This window comes from Panthera leo, chromosome F2 (assembly GCF_018350215.1).
Source record: "Panthera leo isolate Ple1 chromosome F2, P.leo_Ple1_pat1.1, whole genome shotgun sequence".
In the NCBI taxonomy this organism is placed as follows: domain Eukaryota; kingdom Metazoa; phylum Chordata; class Mammalia; order Carnivora; family Felidae; genus Panthera; species Panthera leo.
Window position 1 is genome coordinate 21,472,990 of NC_056695.1, and position 21,987 is coordinate 21,494,976.

A 21,987-nucleotide genomic window follows, 5' to 3' on the forward strand; every position below is an offset into this window, starting at 1 on the left:
CAGATAATAACTAGAGTCTGACTTAGAGTCCAGTGTAGAAAATATGGATTTTAAACCTAATTGACTACTAAAACTAAGAGAAAAGAACCTGAAATTATTTCAACAGAATAGACACTATTTTTCCTATTCTTTAATTTCGATTGCAAAACAAAAACATTAGATTATATGTGACAAATCATTCCTTCCAATTCTTTAATGAATTTATGTACTTTTCTCATTCAAAACTTCCATTTCATCACAGGCAAGTCTATAATCTTATATACGACTAATAGGAAAATGAACACCAAAAAACCGGCTGAGTCCACAGTCATACTGCAAATGTAAACAAACCAACCAACACCAGACTAAATATTCCTTAAATTTCTCAAGTAATCCACATTTCTTTTTAATGTGGAAACTCACTGAACTTTCCACTTCTAACTACACAAGAAAGGCTAACCTGTAACACTTGTCTTTTAGTGGGAGGTGGTGAATCGAAGAGATCAGAAAAATATTATTTTCTCCCCAGTCCAATCGGTTTCTATTCTGTAACCAGAAAGATACTGAATATTTAAATGAGTACCTGACACACTAAACATTTATTCAAATACAATCTAAAATAGATCATTTAACCTTAAAATCGTCTGGACGCTTAAAAAAATCGTAGGTTTGTGCTGTTTCCTATGTGATCTCCCCAGTCTTGCACACGGCATCCCTTTTACAAATAAAATTCACTTAAAATAACGGCACGGTCCAGAGACCAACTTTTCTGTACAATTATATTGGTATTTTTTAGCAAGTGCCCGTCACCCGTAATTTAAAAAACAAGGTTAAGTCTTCACTACTTTGTTTTACGCTGTCTTCACTGTCAAAATGTTATGAATTAATTAAGATCACTCCGTCTTCTCATTCTATTCTTCCACAGATCCTAAAGCGTTTCTCTACTTGTTCACATAGCTATCCGATTTCAAAGCTCCTTTTAGTCCTCACGAAGTTTGCATGACCCAGATGGTTCATAGGAAAACAGGAGATCTCTCTGAAATTGGGACAAGCCATTATCTTTCCTCGTGACACCTCTATGAAATTAACAGAGGGAAGAGAGGAAAATTGTACAACAGCTTCCACAATAAATCCAATACCTTCCGTGACAGTTTATTTTGAGAGCGATCGTATAGATGTTACATCTAATGAAAAGCCCTGTATACTAGGTTCTGTGAATACTGTATTTAGACGTGTGAATTGCGGGAAGAATATAGCAAGCTAGTTTTAAAAAAGTGAAGGAAAATGGAATATGATAATCAGAGATAAAAAATATTTGGAGTTGAGCTGTGCAGCAGAAATAATGTTCATAGTTAGTGAGGGTACAAGTTTAGGAATGCTGTAACTTCCTAATCGAAAACAAAATAGTGCTCACCTACATTTAAGAAGAAGGTGGAATACTAAAAACCTGAAGTTTTGTTTTGTTTTTTTTTTTGGTGGGGGGGTCATCTGCTAATATTGGGAAGATAAACCTAGAGTAAAGGTTGAAATTAGTACCTGTTCCATAAATTTTTTTCATTGTGTAGGATAACCAACCAGAATCAGCACATCATAGAAGTGTTTTTCAGTGTGAGACCACTTGAACCTACCTTGTAGCAAAGAGTGGGCTTTGGCTCTAAGAATAAAAGGCAAAAGGGAGAAAAGTCTGTGACTGAGGATCATAGCTCACCTCATAATCCATGAAAAGAGAGACTACATTTTTTAAAGATGTTTACTTATTTGTTTTGAAAAAGAGAGAGAGAGAGAGAGCAAGTGGGGGAGGAGAAAAGAGACGGGAGAGAGAGAATCCCAAGCAGGTTCCGTCTCTGCCAGCACAGAACCAGATGCAGGGCTTGAACTCACAAATTGTGAGATCATGACCTGATCTGAAACCAAGAGTCAGACGCTTAACCGAGTGAGCCACCCAGGTGCCCCAGGAGACAGCACTATTCTTTTGATTTTTAAAAAATGTTTTCCTTATTTTTGAGTGAGAGAGAGAGAGAGAGACAGACAGACAGACAGAATAGCAGGGGAGGGACAGAGAGAATCCCAAACAGGCTCTGCAGGTGTCAGTCTACAGCCCAACATGGGGCTTGAACTCAGGAACTGTGAGATCATGACCTGAGCCAAAACCAAGAGTCAGAAGCTGAGCCACCCAGGAACCCCGACACTACATTTTTAATAAGACAAAGGTGAGAAGTACAAGAGAAAATATCAGAAATACAGGTAAAGACCAATACAGGAAGTTAAATATACAATATTAAGAGTTCCAGAAAACACTAATGGAGGGAAAGAAGTATCAAGGACACAGTAGGAAAATTTCCAGAGGTGGAGAGATTTTCATCTGGAAGGGCCTATCAAGGGTGGTGCAGAAGTATGAAAATGCTCATGCCCAGTTATGAAATTAAGTAGGCCATGATGGGGGAGAAGGGTCGGCCAGGGGAATCACTGCTTTCGATTATTAACTGTGATGTTTTTTGATTTTGGAAAAACATTAAATATTTAATGATAATCAACATTAAATTTGAGGTAATATCACTTATTTTCACACTCCATCTGTGGACAAATGTTTGTAATTATAGTTAATAATTCCACCTAAATATCTATAGTTATCTAAGATGTTATATACGTATCTTGAAAACTGACTATATTTACAATGAAAGGAACCTCAATTTCAGGTGCTTTTGAAGTTCCGTAATTTACACTAAAAATTTTCAGCAAATAAAAATGAAGTTAATGCCACAATCATGATGTTTGACTTATAGTTAGGCCATGCCCAAACTTGCCCAAACTGTGAAACCACTACATGCGTATATGACTATAGAAAAATGCATTTAAACCACCAGAAATAGAGCCTGCAGGACTAATAAAGCGCACGTAATTACCTGCTGCGGGATCCGTGACTGCCTGGCTGGTGATGCCAGATGGTGGCTCTTGAAGCTGGTAAGTGGCATTTGTGGACGGCGTGGTTGGGCTGGTGCTGCTGCTCGTCATATAATGTGCTGGGTACGGTGAGCTGTTATAATACTGTGCGTACTGACCCTGGCCGAAACTGGGATAAGTCGGATAGTCCTACCAAACCAACCACACGAGAATAACCTGTCAGAATATTGCTCCTCATTTCTTACTTTCCAAAGGGCAACTATATTGTGTTTCTGGGTCTTCTCTGAATTCACAGAGGAGCACACGAGCACCCATTGACTCAAATGTCCCGACGTGCAAACAAATTGCATGTAAGATCAGGTCCGCTCTTCCTATTTCTTCGATTCCATGATGCAGTACTAGGTAAAATCAAACAAATCTGAAAACCAAACACTCACCATATAGGACTGCTAAAGAGATTTTTTTTTAAGAAAAAAAAAAAATACATATATTAAAAGGCTCAGGTAAGCCCTCACAGTATACTATAAACAGATCTTTCTTTATGTAAGAAAATCATCTGTTGCATTAAAAAAAAATTTTTTCTGAAGTTAAACTGGCTTTTAAAATTACCTGCTGTGAACTGTTAAATCCAGAGGAATTTGTGAGTGAATTATTTCCTGTATATAATCCTGATGATGTTGTAAAACTGCTACCTAAAACAAAATGAAAAGAAATACGGGTGACTGAACTATGCAGAATAATGTGCCCATAAGAAATCATTATTTAGATAAAACAGAGTTGAAGTTCATTGCAAACACACTTGGTTTATCTTTAAAACCAGAATCCATCGCCATGACAAAATTGTTTCTTGAAATAGTTGACAATTTTACTTTCACTGTACTGCAAAGGATTAAAGAGTAAAGAGGTTTGAATTTCTGAGGACGTAACATATAAACTGTGGACAAAATGATACATTTGTGCAAAAATATTACTCACTGAACTTTCCATTTCAATTTGTAAAACGCACCAGGATATTTTCATAGCTTTAAATATACATAACGTAAAATGATGGGATCTGATGAAATGATCTTGAAAGTTCTTGCAAGCTCAAAAACAACAATGCTACTTTCGAGAACTTGAAATGCTTTCAGACTTGTTCTTGTCATTATAATGGCCCACCGAAAAAGCTGATTATTTCACTTCACAAAAGAACAATGGCAACTCTTGAAGTCCTTCATAAGACAAGAATCAAAGAGGAAGGTGATCAATGTTTTGTGTATTCCGTGTGCTCTCTAGGTAACATTCTGTTTGCAGAACATCTACGTAGATGTGCTCAACAATAAATAGTTGTCACCGTGCAGGATACAAACGTGAAAGCAAACCTCAGTTCCCTCCCTCGTTTTATTTACCATCTTACTGTGAAACTATTCAAAGCAACAATATACTATTTTTGGTGATATTAGCAAAGATCAGGGATTGGAAAATGTGTAAAAAATGCGATTCATAGGCTGCAAAATGGGAATCCAAATAAGCACAGCCTTTCTGGTTGGGCTATCTGGTCAACATTTAAGTAACTTTTGAACAGCAATTGTACTGCCATTCACTTTATGATAAAAAAATACGTGGACTTATACAAAGAGATAGTTAGCAAAGATGTTCTTCAGTGTTGTTTCCAATAACAAAACCTAGAAAGCATTCTTATGTCCCTAACAGGTGTGATTCAGAAAGCAGAACCCTCTGAAGACATTGAAATGGTATTACAATAATGCTGAATTACATGGACAATTTTTTCATATTATTTTGATAACGTAAAAACGAAAACAAAAAATGTCTTGGTAAGTTCATGTGAAATATTTTTAAAATCATAAAAAATTTTTTAAAAGCACAAAAATCTTAGAACTGTTACCCATGGGAGGGTGTAACCATTGGCCACATAATGTTCGTGAAGCCAGTGCACATTTTAAAATTTCCTACCCAGAAGCTGTGGTGCTTCTGTAAACAGAAAAACCTTTTTCAAAAAAATGAAAATTTTATGGCAAGTGAATGGTATAGGCAATAAATGTGCTGGCAGTTCAAGGATAAAGTCTTCGGTGTGAACTAAATATTCACAGACGCCTTCAGGTATGATGTGGTAGTGAAGATATGCCAATGATTTATTTCCTACTCAACATTCAAGTACTACCTTACGAGTCAGAAAACAGGGTTTCCCGTCATCACTTACGAGCGGTTTGGACTTTGACAAATCGCCTAACCCCTCTAAGACAGAATTTCCCTAACTGTGAAAAGTAGACTTCGTAAGGTTCTTCAACAGATCAGATGAGGAAAGCACAGATTGCAAAGTACAATGAGCAATCTACGGCACCACACAAGTGTTAGGAACAGTTATTGTTTACTTCAGTAAACATTTCTAAAATTCCCCACTGCATTTATGTATCTTTTCACTTTCCCAAACTAGCTAAATATGACTCGATCTCTTTGCATATCTAAAATTCTTTTCCTACTTACTTATCAAACATCTCTGAACTCTGAAAACCTGATCCAAGGCTTTGTTATTTTTATTAAGGGAAAATATTTCCTAAGATAGTTTCACATTTAGTATCACACAGACTCATATTTGAGGTTTCTTTATTTGTGCCTTTCAGGAATACCAATTGTTCAAAGTTCCCATAACATCTAACACGGAGAAGCAGAGAGCTCTCACACTCCTAATACCGACTCCACTGCAAAAATCGGGGCCTCAGATAAGCTTTCTATATTAATGTTCATTAGCATGTGACAATCACAAAGGTTTAAACGTATATGAAATACTGGACTCATGGTGATAATTACAGGGGGATAAAAGGATGACTAGGACATACTTGGGACCTTACAGGGCTTCCCAGGACGACATCAGTTTTGTTTTTGTAAGCTCTGGGCTACATGGGCATGTGGCTCACTATTTAGGTATTTATCAGTGAACAGTTCATTAATATTGATATTATATATAAAGTATATATATATATATATATATATATATATATATTATATATAAACTTACAACGAGAGTTTAAAACATTCCTTGTAAAATAAAATTTCAATTTCTTCTGGATAAGTGTGTGAATATCAATACCATTTTTTTGACTTTATTATATACATTTAATAGGAAACATTACTTGGGGTTATGACTTGTTACTTTCATTTATACTACACATTTTTGAACAATAAATACTGACCTCAATAATCCCTATCCACCAAGAAAGTGAGATATAGAAAATATATTTTAAAAATGGATGTTTTCATTCCATAAGTTATTCCCTGGAACAAAGTAGAAAGGGCCATGGAAGCTATATTGGCACGTATTGGCCACTGAGGTATGACCAAGTAAATCACAGTTCAGTACTTGAAATGGTACCCAAGTGACTTTCCAGACTTAATGCTACTTCTAAGACTGTACATTAGCTGGAATTCAACATAAGTTATATTCATTTACTGGCTGACTGCAGGCTGAGATTCCATTCCATTTAGTATGCTGAAACAGGCTTTAATGGCACTCCTGTGGCCTCCGAGACTTAATGCAACTTCCAAAAGGGTCTGACTTACTTCAGGGAGAGGTGGACACACCAGAGAATCGGGCTCAGGCAATATGAATGTTTCACCACCAGAATCGGATCTATAGGGCTGCCCCACCTGCCTTCGTGGAGGACTCAGGCAAAGAGAGCTGCTAACTTTCAGTCCAGGCCACCAACACTGGATTTCTGCAACAGCCTCCTTTACTGGTTTCCTGCCCATCTTATGGCCCCCTCCAGTTCATTTTCCACAAAGGTAGAATACTTTCTCTAATGAGCATATCTGATCTTCTCACCTCCCTGTTTAACGTTTATTTATTTTTTGAGACAGAGAGAGACAGAGCATGAACGGGGGAGGGTCAGAGAGAGAGGGAGACACAGAATCCGAAACAGGCTCGAGGCTCTGAGCTGTCAGCACAGAGCCTGACGCGGGGCTCGAACTCACGGACTGTGAGATCATGACCTGAGCCGAAGTCGGACGCTTAACCGACCAAGCCACCCAGGCGCCCCTCACCTCCCTGTTTAAAAAAGTAACTGTTAGTGGCTTCCTATTGCCCTCAGGATACAATTTAAACTCCTTACCAGAGCTTATTTCTTAGACCCTGGTCTGGCTCCAGATTATCTTTTAGACTTCTTTGGTTTCTTCCCAGTAACCTCAACCCAACTCACCCAGATACACATTCCAGCCTGACTTGACACAAATGAAGCAACATGTGGTTCTCTTAAGGCTATTCTTTGCACCTCTTACTTCCTCCCCATTCGGTCCTAATTTCTAATCAACTTCATAACTCAACAGCGACTAGAAACCCTTTTCTTCAGAAAAACCTTCCCTGAGTTCTCCTCTTCTCTTTCCTCCTAAGGCTAGATTACTGAGTCTTTCTTGCTTGCTTGCTTGCTTTCTCTGTAATGTATACTTTTAGAGAAATTATAATTTTATATAACATGTACACAAATATGTTTATAGTATCATGACTTATGAATCAGTATTTTAAGCTAATTAATAATTAGCAAGTTGATACAAATTAACAAATACCAATTACGTTTAAGCTCATTAGTCCTTTCCCTATTAAATAGGCTAAAAAGAAACTTAGAGCTTATATAACTAATTATTTGTAGGCAACCCATACAAATATCCCCAGTATTATCCCATACAGTAACACTAAAGACAACGCCCACTGAGCACTTACTGTGTGTTGGGAATGTGTTCATCTTTTACCTGCTTTATCTACACCCTACCACACCTTGATCCTATAGGGAGTATTAATATTCTCATTTTGCAAATAAGGACACACAGGGTTAGGTTAAAATAATACAGCTTTCATGGGGTGAAACTGAAATTCAAAAATAGCTCTGTGCGGTTTTAGAGTCTACACAATGCTCTCTTGTCCTCTCTTACCTACTTTCTATTGCTTTGTGAGAAGTTCTGAAATTCATTCTCGTTTTCTATAGGATTAAGAAAAGCAAATAATAAGAATAATAGCACTTAAAACTTACTGAGTGGTAACTCTGAGCCGGGGCCCCAAAACAACATTCTACATGTTACAGCTCACTGGGCCCTCACCACCACCCCATGAGGTGAGTACGCTTACGTCCCACTTTACAGATGAACAAACTACAGAAGACATAAACGGGCACAACGGAGCTGGGGTTCAATCCCAGGCTGTCTTGCCCCAGTGTCGAAATTCCTAATCTCTACGGTATATGTACTGTGCACAAAGTAATCGGGGCTGGCATGGGGTGTTGGGGGCAAGATCTTAAAAAGAATTTTTTTAACCAACATATTGAACATATGGCTAACTAACTGCCACGCGATCATCAGGAGACGCTTGTTAAAAAAGCGCACATCTAGGCCCCTCTTTGGACATGAAATCACTATCTCCTTGAGGGAGAAAGGGGAGGGTTTTACCCTGAAAATCCACAGGTTTATCAAACGCCTACAGTACCTGACTTTTAGGACCACTACATTTTGTTCCAATTCAGTAGGTGTTTTCACAGCTACTTCAGAAACACGTAACCAGGACAGCCTTTCTTTTTCCACTAAGAAAGTAATCACGCTCGTCAAGCATTTATAGAATGGAAGCTTCGCAGAGACTGTTTGGGGCATTTGGGGTCCTTAAGCTGTGCTAAAGCTCGTAAAGGGAATACAGGGTCCCACCTTGATAGCTGATCTGATGCAGATCGGTGCCAACACCGCCAGATGAATTTCACCAGTTCAGAACACCACAAAGGCAAAATCGCAACCACAGTGCTCCCAAGAAAGTTTTGGTGTGTAGCCGCAAAACCCCCTTCCTACCCGGGGCAGGCCCAGCAGGAGAGGCACATTTGTGTCGAGGGCTGCCGTATGGCGGGCTTGAACACGGACGCTGGAGGCGAGGGAGGGCAAGACACGACCAACAAAATGAAAACAAAAACAAAAAAACAGACCTCCTTTGTCCATTAGGTTCAATCTGCAGAGAGTTTCTATTTGATTTAGGAGTCTTCACTTTCATCTTAGGTCACAGAATCAGGCTTAATATTCAGAATTCCTTTATCAAAATAAAGTAGAAGTTTTCTCCTGCCTAGAGACAAATGACTTTACATGAAAAGTCACCTCTAGGTAAAGGAGAAAGCAGAAATATTCTGTAATAAAATGCTTTATATTTTATGTTAGTATTACAAAAATTATCCAAAGCAGAAGGAATTCCCACTTAGAACTCATTATTTCTTAATTAAGGAGGTTGGCAGGGAGGGGGTGCAAGTGACGCTCCAGTAATGCCCAGGATTATTCTTGGTACAGTTTGGAATTTACGCTCCAAGCAGGATGGCGGCGGGGGAACCTTCTTACCCAGTCGTTAAGAGGAAAATCTTCTCTATTTAAATAGTTTACTATTGTGAAAAAATCATAGCAATACTTTTTTTTTTTTTTTTTTTTTTTTTTTTTTTTTGTCAGGGAGGGGAAAGAAAAGAACACTGAAAAAAATTTTTCCTTTCAGAATACCTCTAAGAGGCAAAGCTGCTCAAGTGAATGAAGCGAAAACACCTGGTAAGTTTGGGAAGGAAAACACAACTGTGCAGAAAAAGCAAGCAGTGCATTCCTGGCAGGCAGTGAGGACAAATTGCCCAAAGGAGAAGATCAGAGAGTGAACGCTTCTTAGAAAAGCAGGGTGAGGGACTAAAGGTAGATGAGAGAAGTTTCTCGATCATTTAAGAAAAGACTAACAGTTTGGAAAAAGAAATGGCATTCTTTAACTAAAAAACCCAAGAATCTAAATTTTGAACATTCCAATAGGAGCATACTGGGACACAGGAAATGTTAAAGGGTGGAGGAGGTGGGGGGAAGTGGTCATAAACTCAAGGATATATATGTGTATGTAACTGGCCCTACAGAAAGGAGATGGGAGTTTGGGACAGATGTGCTAAGGGAAGGATATTGCTGCCCATACCGTTGCCCAAGCTCCCCCATCCACAGTCCGCCATATTAGTTCAGGATGGGGTCCCTGTGATCCTGGAAACACAACAGACTCATTCCTGCTACTCTTATTTAATGCTTCCCTCTACCAGTCCCCGTTTCCCATCCTTCAAGACCTGGCTCAAGTCCTAGCTTTCCAATAAGCTTTCCCTGACTATTCCTCTCTGCACCGATTTCCCTTTCTGGGGATTCCAGTTCACTAACTGAAGCCACATAATTTGCCTCTTCCTTAGTCTTGTTTTCATCCTGACCTACGTTCCTTAGATTCCTGTGTTGTGTTTATCCTGCTGCCTCACATGGAGATGGAAAAACCATGGCTGATTCATGCCTTTGAAGGGTTTCCTCTAGGCTCAAGTGGGAGACAGAACTGGCGCTAGAGAATTTTCATCCAGGGTGGTGACCAAAGGGTCCAGTAATAATAGAACTGACCTAAAGAATCAGATGTAGGAACAGATGGAAACCTTTTAATAAGTCTTTTTTTTTTTTTTTCTTTTTGTTGGTGGTGGCGATTGCGGGCAGTTTGGAAGGGCAGCTTGAAGTCCAACAGACATCACAAAAGAAAAAAATTCTCTCAACTTCCTCACTTGCCCAATGATGAAAAAGAAGAGTAGGGAAAGGAAAAAAAAATAATAACTCAGTTTATTTCTCAGGTTTTATCTGGAGAATACACACTATACTGTTTTGTTTTTTTTAAACTAGATGATGTATAAAGACTTATCTTTAAATTTTTTTTTAATCTTTATTTAGTCTACATTTATTTTTGAGAGAGAGAGACACAGTGCGAGCGGGGGAGGAACAAAGAGAGAGGAAGACACAGAATCCGAAGCCGGCTCCAGGCTCCAAGCTGTCAGCACAGAGCCTGACACGGGGCTCGAACTCCCGAACCGTGAGATCATGACCTGAGCCAAAGTTGGACGCTTAAGCGACTGAGCCACCCAGGCACTCCTAAGACTTCTCTTTAAACACTAGATTACAGTCACTACTGTAAATGAAAGAAAATTAACTGCAGGACTTATAAGCACTCTTCTGGAAGGATGTAAAATATTTCTCAGTCTCCAAAAAGAAAATCCAGAATTTTACATCAAGTAAGATTTTAAACTGATTCAGCATCATGGATTTGGAACACCTCATAAAATCTTACTGGATCACAGAGATGGAAGAAGAATATCCCATCCCTATACATACTACAAGGACATCCTGACAAAACCCTGACCTTTCAGTACAGATATGGGCCTCCTAAGAGGCTGCTGCGAGCTCAGGTACTGGCATATTGTGGGTATGTTAATGAAATTAAGAGTCTCGCTTGCGTATGAGAAATTTCATATTCAGAATGCAATAATATTCTTTTTTTTAATAGTCCATTTATATTTTGGCATTTCCACCTCCATCATCTCTGGTTATTTCCAACATCGCTTCATAAGGTAGCTGAGGCAGACATCCTCCTCATTTTCCAAGAAGCAGAGTGAACGCTGCTTTCTCTCTTGGACAAGGATTCTAAGGGAATGACCAACTGTCTCCACTTTCAGGTCACCGTCTTCCACTCTACCACGCCAAATCCACCTTTTAGATTTTCTGACTGAAACGCATTGAGAGCGAATCGTAGGTTACAAAAAGTGGGTGTAACTTCTGGTTACATAAACATCACAGACATACCAACGGTTGGGACAAAGGTACCTGAAACATTTAACAGATAAACGTGCAATCAAAATACCTCCTTTCTAAAAGGCTTCTTCTGTATAGCTCTCTTCTAGGCTAGGAAGTCATTTTAAAAGCAAATTATAGAACGTTGCCCATAGAGAGTATATCACAAAGATTTTGCTTTCCTCTTGATCTTGTCAGGGATTCCTACAGAGAAAGGGTAGTGGTCTCATCAACCGTAAAAAACAAGAAACAGTCTTGCTAGAAGACCCTGTGTGGGCCACCCAGTTCTATAGGTGCTAAGCAACTGTATTTGAAAAATAAGCCAACCTCTCAGAACCTTCGTTAATAAATCCCTACTACTTTAGCATATTAAGAAGACTAGAGTTCATATTGATAAAGGCCACGGTTTAAAATATGAAATCGAAGCTTTCTGTGTGATTTCACCGGAGAACACTGCCCCGCTCTAACTTCAAAACGCTTAAAAAAAAAAAAAAAAAGAAAGAAAGAAAAGGGGGACGTGTAGGTCAAAGGTCTACTTCACAGAGAACAAGGACTCACATTAAAAACCAGAATCCCAGCCCACACAAGAATGCTGGAACCTGCTGGGGCCTGTCTGTACTCCCCATGTTTTAGAGTGTTTCCTAGCACTTACTCCGCGAGCAGGATGCTCTTTGTCCCTCGTGTATTTTCACAGAAGTCCATTTGCTTTCCTTCCCTGGCCTCTTTGCCATGGGCTATGTCCATCATCGGGCACGATCTATGTGGCAGAAGTTAGTGCAACTCCCTGGGGAAAAGCCTCTGAAGGCCAGATGGGTTATTTAAAACCAAAGTTTCCCCCCTTTCCTACAAGAAGGATTTTAAGTGACCAAGCTTTCCTTTTTATCCCGGTAATAGTTTTTATATTCCGAAGAGCGTTTTTTTTCACTTAGGTAATAAAGCTTGCAGAGCCTTTACGTTTACCTTTCTTGATCTATTTCTATATCCTCTAACAGTTCCTATAGAAAATACATTTGGTGCTGACCACTGATTACTGCTGCAGCTGGATTTCAAAAAAAAACCTGATACCATTTTCAGTACCCATTAGCTGAAATAACACAAGATGCCAAAAGAAACGAAATGGAATATTACTTAAAAAAAAAAAATCACCTTCGGCACAAAAAAAGTTCTAGAACGCAAAAAGGCCATGAACTAAAATATAAATGTGAGTAGACCGGCAAAGTCGTCAGGGAGAAATTTTGAACATCGCTGCAGGCTACAAGAGTGATTCTTCAGTTCGAACTGTATTGTGTCACTGTATGTCAAGAAGTACAAATCTCAAGTGCTTTGTCACGCAGATTGTAACAAAAGGTTTAAGATTCATTTTCTGAAAGTCATGCATCTTGGAGTTTGCTAATTTTCCTTGTGAAAAATGTCAGGTCTACGGACAATGAAAAAACCTTTCAGAGAACATTTTGCTAAGCAATTCTGAGGTTCTAAATGCCTCATACACAGAAACACTTCGGCTGTATATGTGAGAAGCTATGGACAGGCAGAACAAAGGAAATAAGGACAGTTTCGCTGACTGGGTTGTTATTAGATCATTTCCACTGGATCATGAGCCCCAGAGAAGTGAGGCATAGAGAGGTGCACAGTGGTCCCCTTTGCCATACACTCTTCAACGCTTGCCCTCCTTTGTGTCTTCTCACTGGTTTGAACCCCAGTCTCTTTAACAGAACAAACAACATAATATACAAAGAGGCAGTTAGAACTTGTGTTATCTTCCTCTCTAAGTGAGAGCAATAAAGCCTAAGGAAAATAAACAAAGCGAAGTTTCCAGAGCCTTCTAGTTTCCATGAGTGTGTGTCTGCGTGGCCCCTCCTATCTATCATGGCAGATCCAGTGCAGAAGGAAAGGAATGCACCACACTGAATTGCTGTTTGGGGGCGGTAAAACACTCAGAAACACTCAGAAAGGCACTGTATGCCCCCACCTCCCATTCTGGGATGCCCTCAACCGGCTCCTTCTAGAAGTATGAACACAAAGGAAGACTGCTTTGAACAAACTATGATCATAGACCAACCAAGATTTTTATTAGGCTAACTTCCAAATTCACTTCTTCAAATGAAGGGAACTAGGGTCCTGATGAATCTTAATCTCTAACCTTCTTTGTGGCATCGACCCCTCCACCTTTAAAAAAAACATTCATCTATTTTAGACCTATTACTAGACACCAGAGATGAAGAGATGAGTAAAGAGGATCACTACTTGCAACCATCTAGAATTAATAGAACTAAGTTATTATGGGATGCTGGGTTTTCCTCAAAGCTGAGGCTCAGCTAATTCTAACCCAATCTATTTTTTCGTGCATGAAAGTCTTTAGCGCGTCCTTACCTTAAATAAATTGCCAAACAAAATGTCATTTTCTTCATGTGACTCAGCCTCACAACTACGAACACAGTTTCTTGTTTTCTGTGGGAGATGGAAGTAGGAGCCTATATTGTGTGGAACGCAGGGGTAAATGAAAGGGGGTGCCAGCAATAGCTCTGGAACGTGCATTAAAAAAAATCTAAGTAAAAGTTTGATTTCAGGTCAGTTGCTTCCTATACATAAAACGTCAATGGGGCACCTGGGTGGCTCAGTCGGTTGAACGTCCGACTCTTGGTTTTGGCTCAAGTCATGATCTCCCAGTTCTTGAGTTCCAGCCCCACTTAGGGCTCCACGCCGCTGGTACGGAGCCTGCTTAGGATTCTCTCTCCCTGCCCCTCACTGGCTCATACTTTCCCTCTCAGAACAAAGAAATAATAAAACTTTTTTAAAAAGTGAATAAAAACTAGTGTGTGACAAACTGGGCAGATATTCTGTGAAAGTGGTCAGTAAATAAAAGGCTGAAGCAGTTTCTTCTAAGAGGATTTTTACATGGACACACACTCATCCATACTCACACTCCCCACACACTCACACACGCATATGCGCGCGCGCGCACACACACACACACACACACACACACACACACACACACACACACACACACACACACACACCATCCACGCCTCACTCTGGCTGTCGGGGCCCTTTGGCCAGCAGCATTGAAAACACTGTCTATGCCACTTGCACAACTGACCCAGGGTCGCCAGGGACCCGCTTTCCATACATATTCATCCATTCGGCTAACTCATTTGCATAAAGTTTGTCAATGGCCTGTGAAGGGAAACCTCCTCACACCCTTCCAAAACGTCTTCCAGAAACACGAAGGCTAACCCTGGGAGCAGGGAAGTATCAACGCTAAAAGCAAGGATTCTACCTCTTCGGGGTGAACCCTATAGTGGTCTATGAACAGAAACATTTTCTTGTCCTTTCTTAAACTTGTTTCCAAACTTTCACTGGATGTACAAAAAGAGATCACTAAAGCAGAAACAGAATTTTCTAGCGACCTTACAGCAAAACGGAAAGCAATCAGACTTCCCAATCCATGAGGTTTTACTTCATGGGCTATTAGTATCAGTGCATAGAAAACAAAAATTCAGGGGCACCTGGGTGGCTCAGTCGGTTAAGCGTCCGACTTCGGCTCAGGTCATGATCTCGCGGTCCGTGAGTTCGAGCCCCGCGTCGGGCTCTGTGCTGACAGCTCAGAGCCTGGAGCCTGTTTCAGATTCTGTGTCTCCCTCTCTCTGACCCTCCCCTGTTCATGTTCTCTCTCTCTCTCAAAAATAAATAGTAAAAAAAAAAAAAAAAAAAAGTTTAAACAAAAAGAAAACAAAAATTCAGCCCTTGTTTGTCTTAAAATGAGGCACATGCAGGATCCACAGAAGCCTACCACGACAGAAGTGCTGAACACTGGAGCTGGAAGGATCCAGAAGGATCCCCTGGACCAAACATGGGCAGCATGTATGGCATACTTCCCAAGGCTTGGAAGTGGCAAATACCCACAAATTACCAACTAATTCTGTTCCTCAAGTGTCATAAAAGTGTTCAAGTACAAACAGCACTCAGAAGTGCACTTTCTAAAAAGCTTTCTCCTAGAGCTGGTATATACTTATACATGAATTTGTGTGACACAAGGTCTCAATTATCTAAAGAGCAAATCTGTCCTCAAGAATATATACACTACAGGCAACTATATTTTAGATTGTTGTAGCATTCTCTGAGAGGCTTCCCTGTTGGTACTATGATTTAAGTGCATTACAACATAGCAGGGTCTGACTGTTCTAAAATCATTCTCCATTTTGACACATCCTTTGGCGTTTTCAGGTTTATCCCTTAAAGCCATCGTTCAGGGTCCTCACATGGATGGAGACAACAGCCCTCAGCACTAATCCCTGCAGAGTGAACATTAACCGTTTTGCTGCACGGGTACTAGAGTATTCCAGCTCTGTGTAGCAGAATGTCACGTTCCTATCTTCGTTCCTCATTTTGATTTCTGAACTGAACAATTTGCCGTTCATGTGGCGGCTGCCTCTTCTTTTTCTACCAGTTCTTCTTGCTCAAAGTAGAGCTATGACTGAGGGATTACAGAGGCGCGAGCACTTGGATGATGCCTCCTTCTTTCCCACCGCTGCAGAACTAAGTTCCTGTCTTTCACAGCAGCCCTTCTGTGCACTCACTGCTTCTCCTCCCCGACGTCTGCCACCCACGTCAGCAGCACAGCCGTTTCTCTCTTCTGATTTTCTTCTTCAGGTTCCTGGCTGTTTCTTCTGGTCTCTCCACCAATGTTTGGATCATGTACAAACAGCCTGATCTGTGTTGATAGTGATTTTCCTTTTTGCCAGGACATTAGCTAGATCTGGATTTTTTTTTTTTTTTTTTTTTTTGCTATGCTTATAAGGTTATTGGGTTCTTAGAGTTCTCTTTGCTGGTTTTATAATATATACACATATACACACACATATATATGTATGCTTACATATGCATATATACATACTTTTAGTATATTATGTACATACTAAATTTATATACATGGCTGCACATATATTTTTTTTCTCCTGCGAATGGGAGTGAGCATTTAAGTATTTGAGAAAACTGGACAGTAATAACAACATTACTGGGGTGCCTGGGTGGCCCAGCTGGTTAAGCGTCCGACTTCAGCTCAGGTCATGATCTTGCAGTTTGTGAGTTCGGGCCCCACGTTGGGCTCTCTGCTGGCAGCAGCCTGGAGCCTGCTTCGGATTCTGGGTCTCCCTCTCTCTCTCTGCCCTTCCCCTGCACTCTCTCTCTAAAATAAACATTAAGTTTTTTTAAAAAAATAATACCACCACTAGTAAGTAATAAATAGGAACCACATTACCACCACAATGAGAGCAGTAACAATGAAAACAACCATTTCAGTTCTTACCATGTGCTACATACATGTTGGTCAGAGTGATTTACCTGGATAATCCCAATTAAATCTCACTCCACCACTACTAGAGTATATAATATTATCGCCACCCGAGAGAAGAGGAAGGGCAGATGTGGAGAGGTCAAGCCCCATGGAGGCCCACAGACAGCAATGGCAGGGCTATTCAACAGGCAACCTGACTCTAAAGCCTACACAATGTTTTTTAAGTTTATTTGATTATTGTGAGAGAGGGAGAGAAAGAGCCAGTGGGGGAGGGGGAGAGAGAGAAAGAAATCCCAAGCAGGCTCCGCGCCGTCAGCGCAGAGCCGGATGTGGGGCTTGAACTCATGAACCATGAGATCATGACCTGAGGTGAATTCAAGAGTCTGATGCTCAATGGACTGAGCTACCCAGGTGCCCCTAGAACCTACTCCATTAACCAGACGGCAAGGTGTCACCGTGCCTTTAGTCTAGCCCTCTATGCCTGATGGAGGCAGATCTGTCCAAGAGGTGATCACCATAAAGTTTCTTTCAATGAATCAGCATAACACAGTGAGCATAACACGTTTCAGTTCATGAGTCATTTGAGTTACTAGAACATGTCTTCCAGAATTATGAAATTTTAATATCATGAAATCCTAGTAGCTAAATCTCTGAATAACTGATGATCATACCTTATATTTTAAAGGTGAAAAGATCGTGGGAAAAAAGCTAGGTAAAACACTCCCAAACCACTAAAATACATATAGTTTTACCTAGGATTCTAAGAATGTTTAATAGCTATAAGACTGATCTAAGCAGAAATCGCTGTTATTCGTTAAGGATCAAATAATTGGGATAATGTTGAAAATAATTTAAGACATTATAAAAATTTTTATATTAAAAAAAGATGTACTGAAAAAACACTCAAAGACTAATAGATTCCCGCAACTGGATACACAATATCATTTAATAATAGTGAAGCATTCTTCATAATACACTTGATACTTATAAAAATACATATTAATCAGAATTTCAGTATTTATCCAAATCTGGCCATAAGAGGTTTATAGCATATTATATATCATTACCATCGCCACACTGCATGTTTCAAGTTAATAGCATATAATTATCTGGCTTGATATGTGGAAGTCATATTATATCTAATCATCTAAAATTGAGTCAAGGGCCATTATAGAAATACCCATATAAAATAATATCTCATTCATGGAAAATGGGTTCTGAAATCCCCCTGGAAAGGCCATCCCACCAAAGGCTGCACAAAAACACAAAGAAGTTTTAATGCAATATCCAATATGCCCAGATGCAATGGAAAATATGGGTAGAGAGGCAATGCTATATTTGGTACTGCACGTGTCTTTCTTTTTTTGAGAGAGGGAAGGAGAGAGGGACGAAGGAGGGGCAGAGAGGGAAGAAGAGAGAAAATCCCAAGCAGGCTCTGTGCTGTCAGTGCATTTCGAACTCACGAACTGTGAGACCACGACCTGAGCTGAAACCAAGAGTCAGAAGCTTAACCGACTGAGGCACCCGGGCTCTCCTCTTTCTTTTTTAAAATCAAGAGTTTTCCTTCTCCAAACTAACTTTCTTTCCTCCTCCTTCATTTCCACGTTCTCTCTATTCTCACACTATGTTCATACTCTGACAGTCGGTTAGTCCTCTTAGGAACTCATTCGGCTGTATAAGCTTTCGATCTTAGAGAAAGAATAAAGATAACTTTCAAGGATGTTATCTCTCAAACTCTCCGAAATTGCAAGACTAGTTTTTCCCCCTAATCCTTCCAGGACTGATAATTTAGCAAAATACAATAGTAAGGTATTACAAAGGAATGGAATGAAATGAAAAAAAAACAAAAACAAACAAACAAAAAAAAAAAAAAACGAGAGAGAGTGTAAGCCCCATTTCTTAGAATTATTACCTGATTTAACCAACCTGAGATTTACTATGGACCGATAAAAGTTTCTAAACACTTAAAACTTCTCTGCTCAGCTCATTGGGGATGGGTAACCAAGAGGCTGCAGACGGGCTTGGGCCCAGGAACCACACGCACTGAGGAAGCTCTCCTCTCACGAGAAACCTCACATGCCTCCTTCCGACCTTTAGGACCTGCTTCTCTATGGAGAATAGGCTGTGGTGCCTTATCTTTTTCTCCCATAGTTCTCAGAAGACTCTGTTCTTGACAAACGCAAGCTCCAGAAGCAAACAGGCCCTGTCTGCGTTATGGTTCATCTCATTACTACAGTCTAGGACTACTGAATTCATTAACACGATCTCTTCAACTCTTTTTTTCTTTTTATCCCTTTACTCAAATAATCAGCACATGCAGGAACATAATTCTTCCTTTGAGGAGAGTTAAAAGTTCTGGAATCTGGCATATAAGTAACATCCCTCTAACAACACATATTATCTGGGGTAAGCCAGCTTTTATTTTGTAGCTACCAAATATATCAGAATTTTACAATTCAGGTATTTTTATACCAAAGGCAAAAACAAGTATGAAAAGATTAATAGATCTGGTCCCATTACATTTTAGTTTAAAAAATGAGAAGCTGGAAGTTTACCTATGAAATATTATAAAAGTTTACAAATCTTAATAAAAGAAATAATAAGACAAAGAAAAACACTGCCATGGAAGAAAAAATGATTATCTTCTCAATTACAAAATATATACGATAGTAATAAAATCTTGTACCTACTAAAATGACAATTTTTACAAAGATAGTACCCAGAGGCACCTGAGTGGCTCAGTCGGTTGGGTGACCGACTTCATCTCAGGTCCAGATCTCACGGTTTGTGAGTTCGAGCCCCGCGTCGGGCTCTGTGCTGACAGCTCAGAGCCTGGAACCTGCTTTGGATTCTGTGTCTCCCTCTCTCTCTGCCCCTCCCCTGCTCGCGCTCTGTCTCTCTGTCTCTCAATAACAAATAAACATTAAAAAGAAAAATTAAAAAAAGAAAGATATTACCCAATGTGTACATGCTAATACACAGCCCTTGTGTAAATACATAACAAATCTGTAAAAGAGTCTAAAAATTTACTTAGCAATTCAGGCTTAAATTTATTCAAAGGAAATAATTAAAAATGCACATAAAATATTCATGGCATTGCTCTGGACTTCTAACAAAATGGGAATTATTAAATAAGATATATATATGAAACTATGCAATCATTAAAATGATGCTATAGAATCGAGTTTATTGATGTGAAAATATGTTTACAATATATTTTACTGAAAAGAAACAGGTTGCAATACTATATTATACAATATGGTCCAATACTACATATCTGGAAGAATATTAAAGTCATAATAGTAAATATGAAACATTATTTTTCTTGTTTTCTAATTTATTTGCAATAAACAACTATTTTAACGTAATGAAGACTAAAAGATATAAAAGAGATAAAAACTACAAAAAGAATGCCTTCAATCAAAAAGTAGTGATAAGGGATTTAACTGAATTGTGGCTTGGCACCATTATTAAGAGGTTGAATGGGATTAAACTGATTTGTAGTGAAAAGATATTAGGAGAATATTTAGATTATAAGAACTTCCATTATTTTACAGACACATTTGCATGACAATAATCTGCCAGTTACATTTACGCCCGTGTGTTCCTGAGAACAGTATTGACAGCGTTAAACTTTCAGCTCTTCTTTGATCTGTCCTGCATTTGCGGTATGTTTGGTCTATAGTTTCAAACTTAGAGCCCAGGGACTGGTCTTTGGAAGCAGTATCTTGAAGATGCATTGAGTGGTTGTCAATTTAATCTCTTGGTCATTGGTAGGTCATTGAGTTAACACATATCACATACTGTACTTCTAGAGCTACGATAATGACAGTGAAGAAAACAGCCCTTTTAAAAAGGTTGGCTGGTGATGCCACGCCCCAGCGGTTTGAGCACGTATCACACTCCAGCCTCTTAGATCATAACTTTGGGTTTGTCGTTCCTTTTTTATTTAAAAATTTTTTTTTCTTTTAATGTTTGTATTTATTTTTGAGACAGAGAGAGACAGAACATGAGCAGGGGAGGGGCAGAGAGAGACACACACACAGAGTCCGAAGCAGGCTTCGGGCTCTGTAGACACGGGGCTTGAACCCATAAACTGTGAGATCATGACCTGAGCTGAAGTCGGACGCTCAACCAACCGAGCCACCCAGGCGCCCCTGTCATTCCTTTTTTAAAATTGATAGAGGCAGAGGCGGAAAACTTCAACGTCACAGGGAATGTTAGAGCTTTTTGAAAAGAACTTCAGAGACGATTCGGTCTGACCCCTTGAGGTTATAAATATGGAAATTTAGGCCCAGAGAATGGGTAAGTGATGAGCCAAAGCAGAACCAGGGATCTTGCCTCTAAGCCCAGTCGCTTTCTATCATCATTTACTACCTACACAGAACACAGGGCTCTACTTTAGAAGGTGACTACTGGACTCCAGGATTAATGAAAAGGCTAGTGTCAGTGTGTATACAGACCTTGCATCTGGTAACTATACGGTGCCTGTCCAGGTTGAGGCGTACCAAAGCTTGTGCCATAGCTGAGAAATCCCGTCTGTCCCGGTGACTGAGACTGTGACAATCCACCTTCAGTCTTGATGCCTGCCCACAATGCACCTAAATCAGTTAATGACAGCTTATCTATATGTTCATTTCAAAAGCTGGTAAACACCCCCTCAAACACTCCCACAACTGTTCAGTCACAGATGCTTCCCAATATTATCTCAATAACCAAAGGTATGCAAGCTTAGAGTGCAATACCCTAACCTAGAACTTCAATGAAAACAAAACGAAACAAAACAGGAGTATTACAGATTTGAGTGACTGTTCCCATTGTCCTTTGTCTTTCCGATTTACCTTTTCTATAAAATTTAACTCCAGTGATACGATTTCTAGATTTAGTTTTGTTGTTTTATAAGAGGTTAAAAGATGATCTCCTTTAGAATCCAGTAATAGCCATAATTAAACTTCAACTAGATTGTTCTAAAAGTCACTGTGTAGATTAGTGTCAAAAATCAAAATTCTTTTTTTTTTTTTTTTTTTGTCCAACTCCATGGAAGCAAAACTGAAAGCTAGCTTAGACCTTTGAGGGGATTCCACGTCCCTCCAAAACCGATGAGGGGATTCCACGTCCCTCCAGAAGGGAGGATCGGAACGTCTTCCGAAACTCCCGGCCCGTGGTCCTCCAGTGCGTCCACTTAGACCGTGTCGGGC

The 21,987-nt window shown here is 39.6% G+C and overlaps 1 protein-coding gene across 1 annotated transcript in view; it reads right to left on the bottom strand.

The window, feature by feature from the left end:
* The window catches only part of EYA1 (EYA transcriptional coactivator and phosphatase 1), a 169,367-nt gene that overhangs the window by 104,574 nt on the left and 42,806 nt on the right, over positions 1 to 21,987 (bottom strand). Inside the window, exons 7-9 of the mRNA XM_042924177.1 lie at positions 21,253 to 21,375; positions 3,490 to 3,572; positions 2,883 to 3,069 (exon numbers count right to left, since the gene is read on the bottom strand). Coding sequence (XP_042780111.1) covers positions 2,883 to 3,069; positions 3,490 to 3,572; positions 21,253 to 21,375 — 393 coding nt within the window. The remainder of the gene's footprint in view (positions 1 to 2,882; positions 3,070 to 3,489; positions 3,573 to 21,252; positions 21,376 to 21,987) is intronic.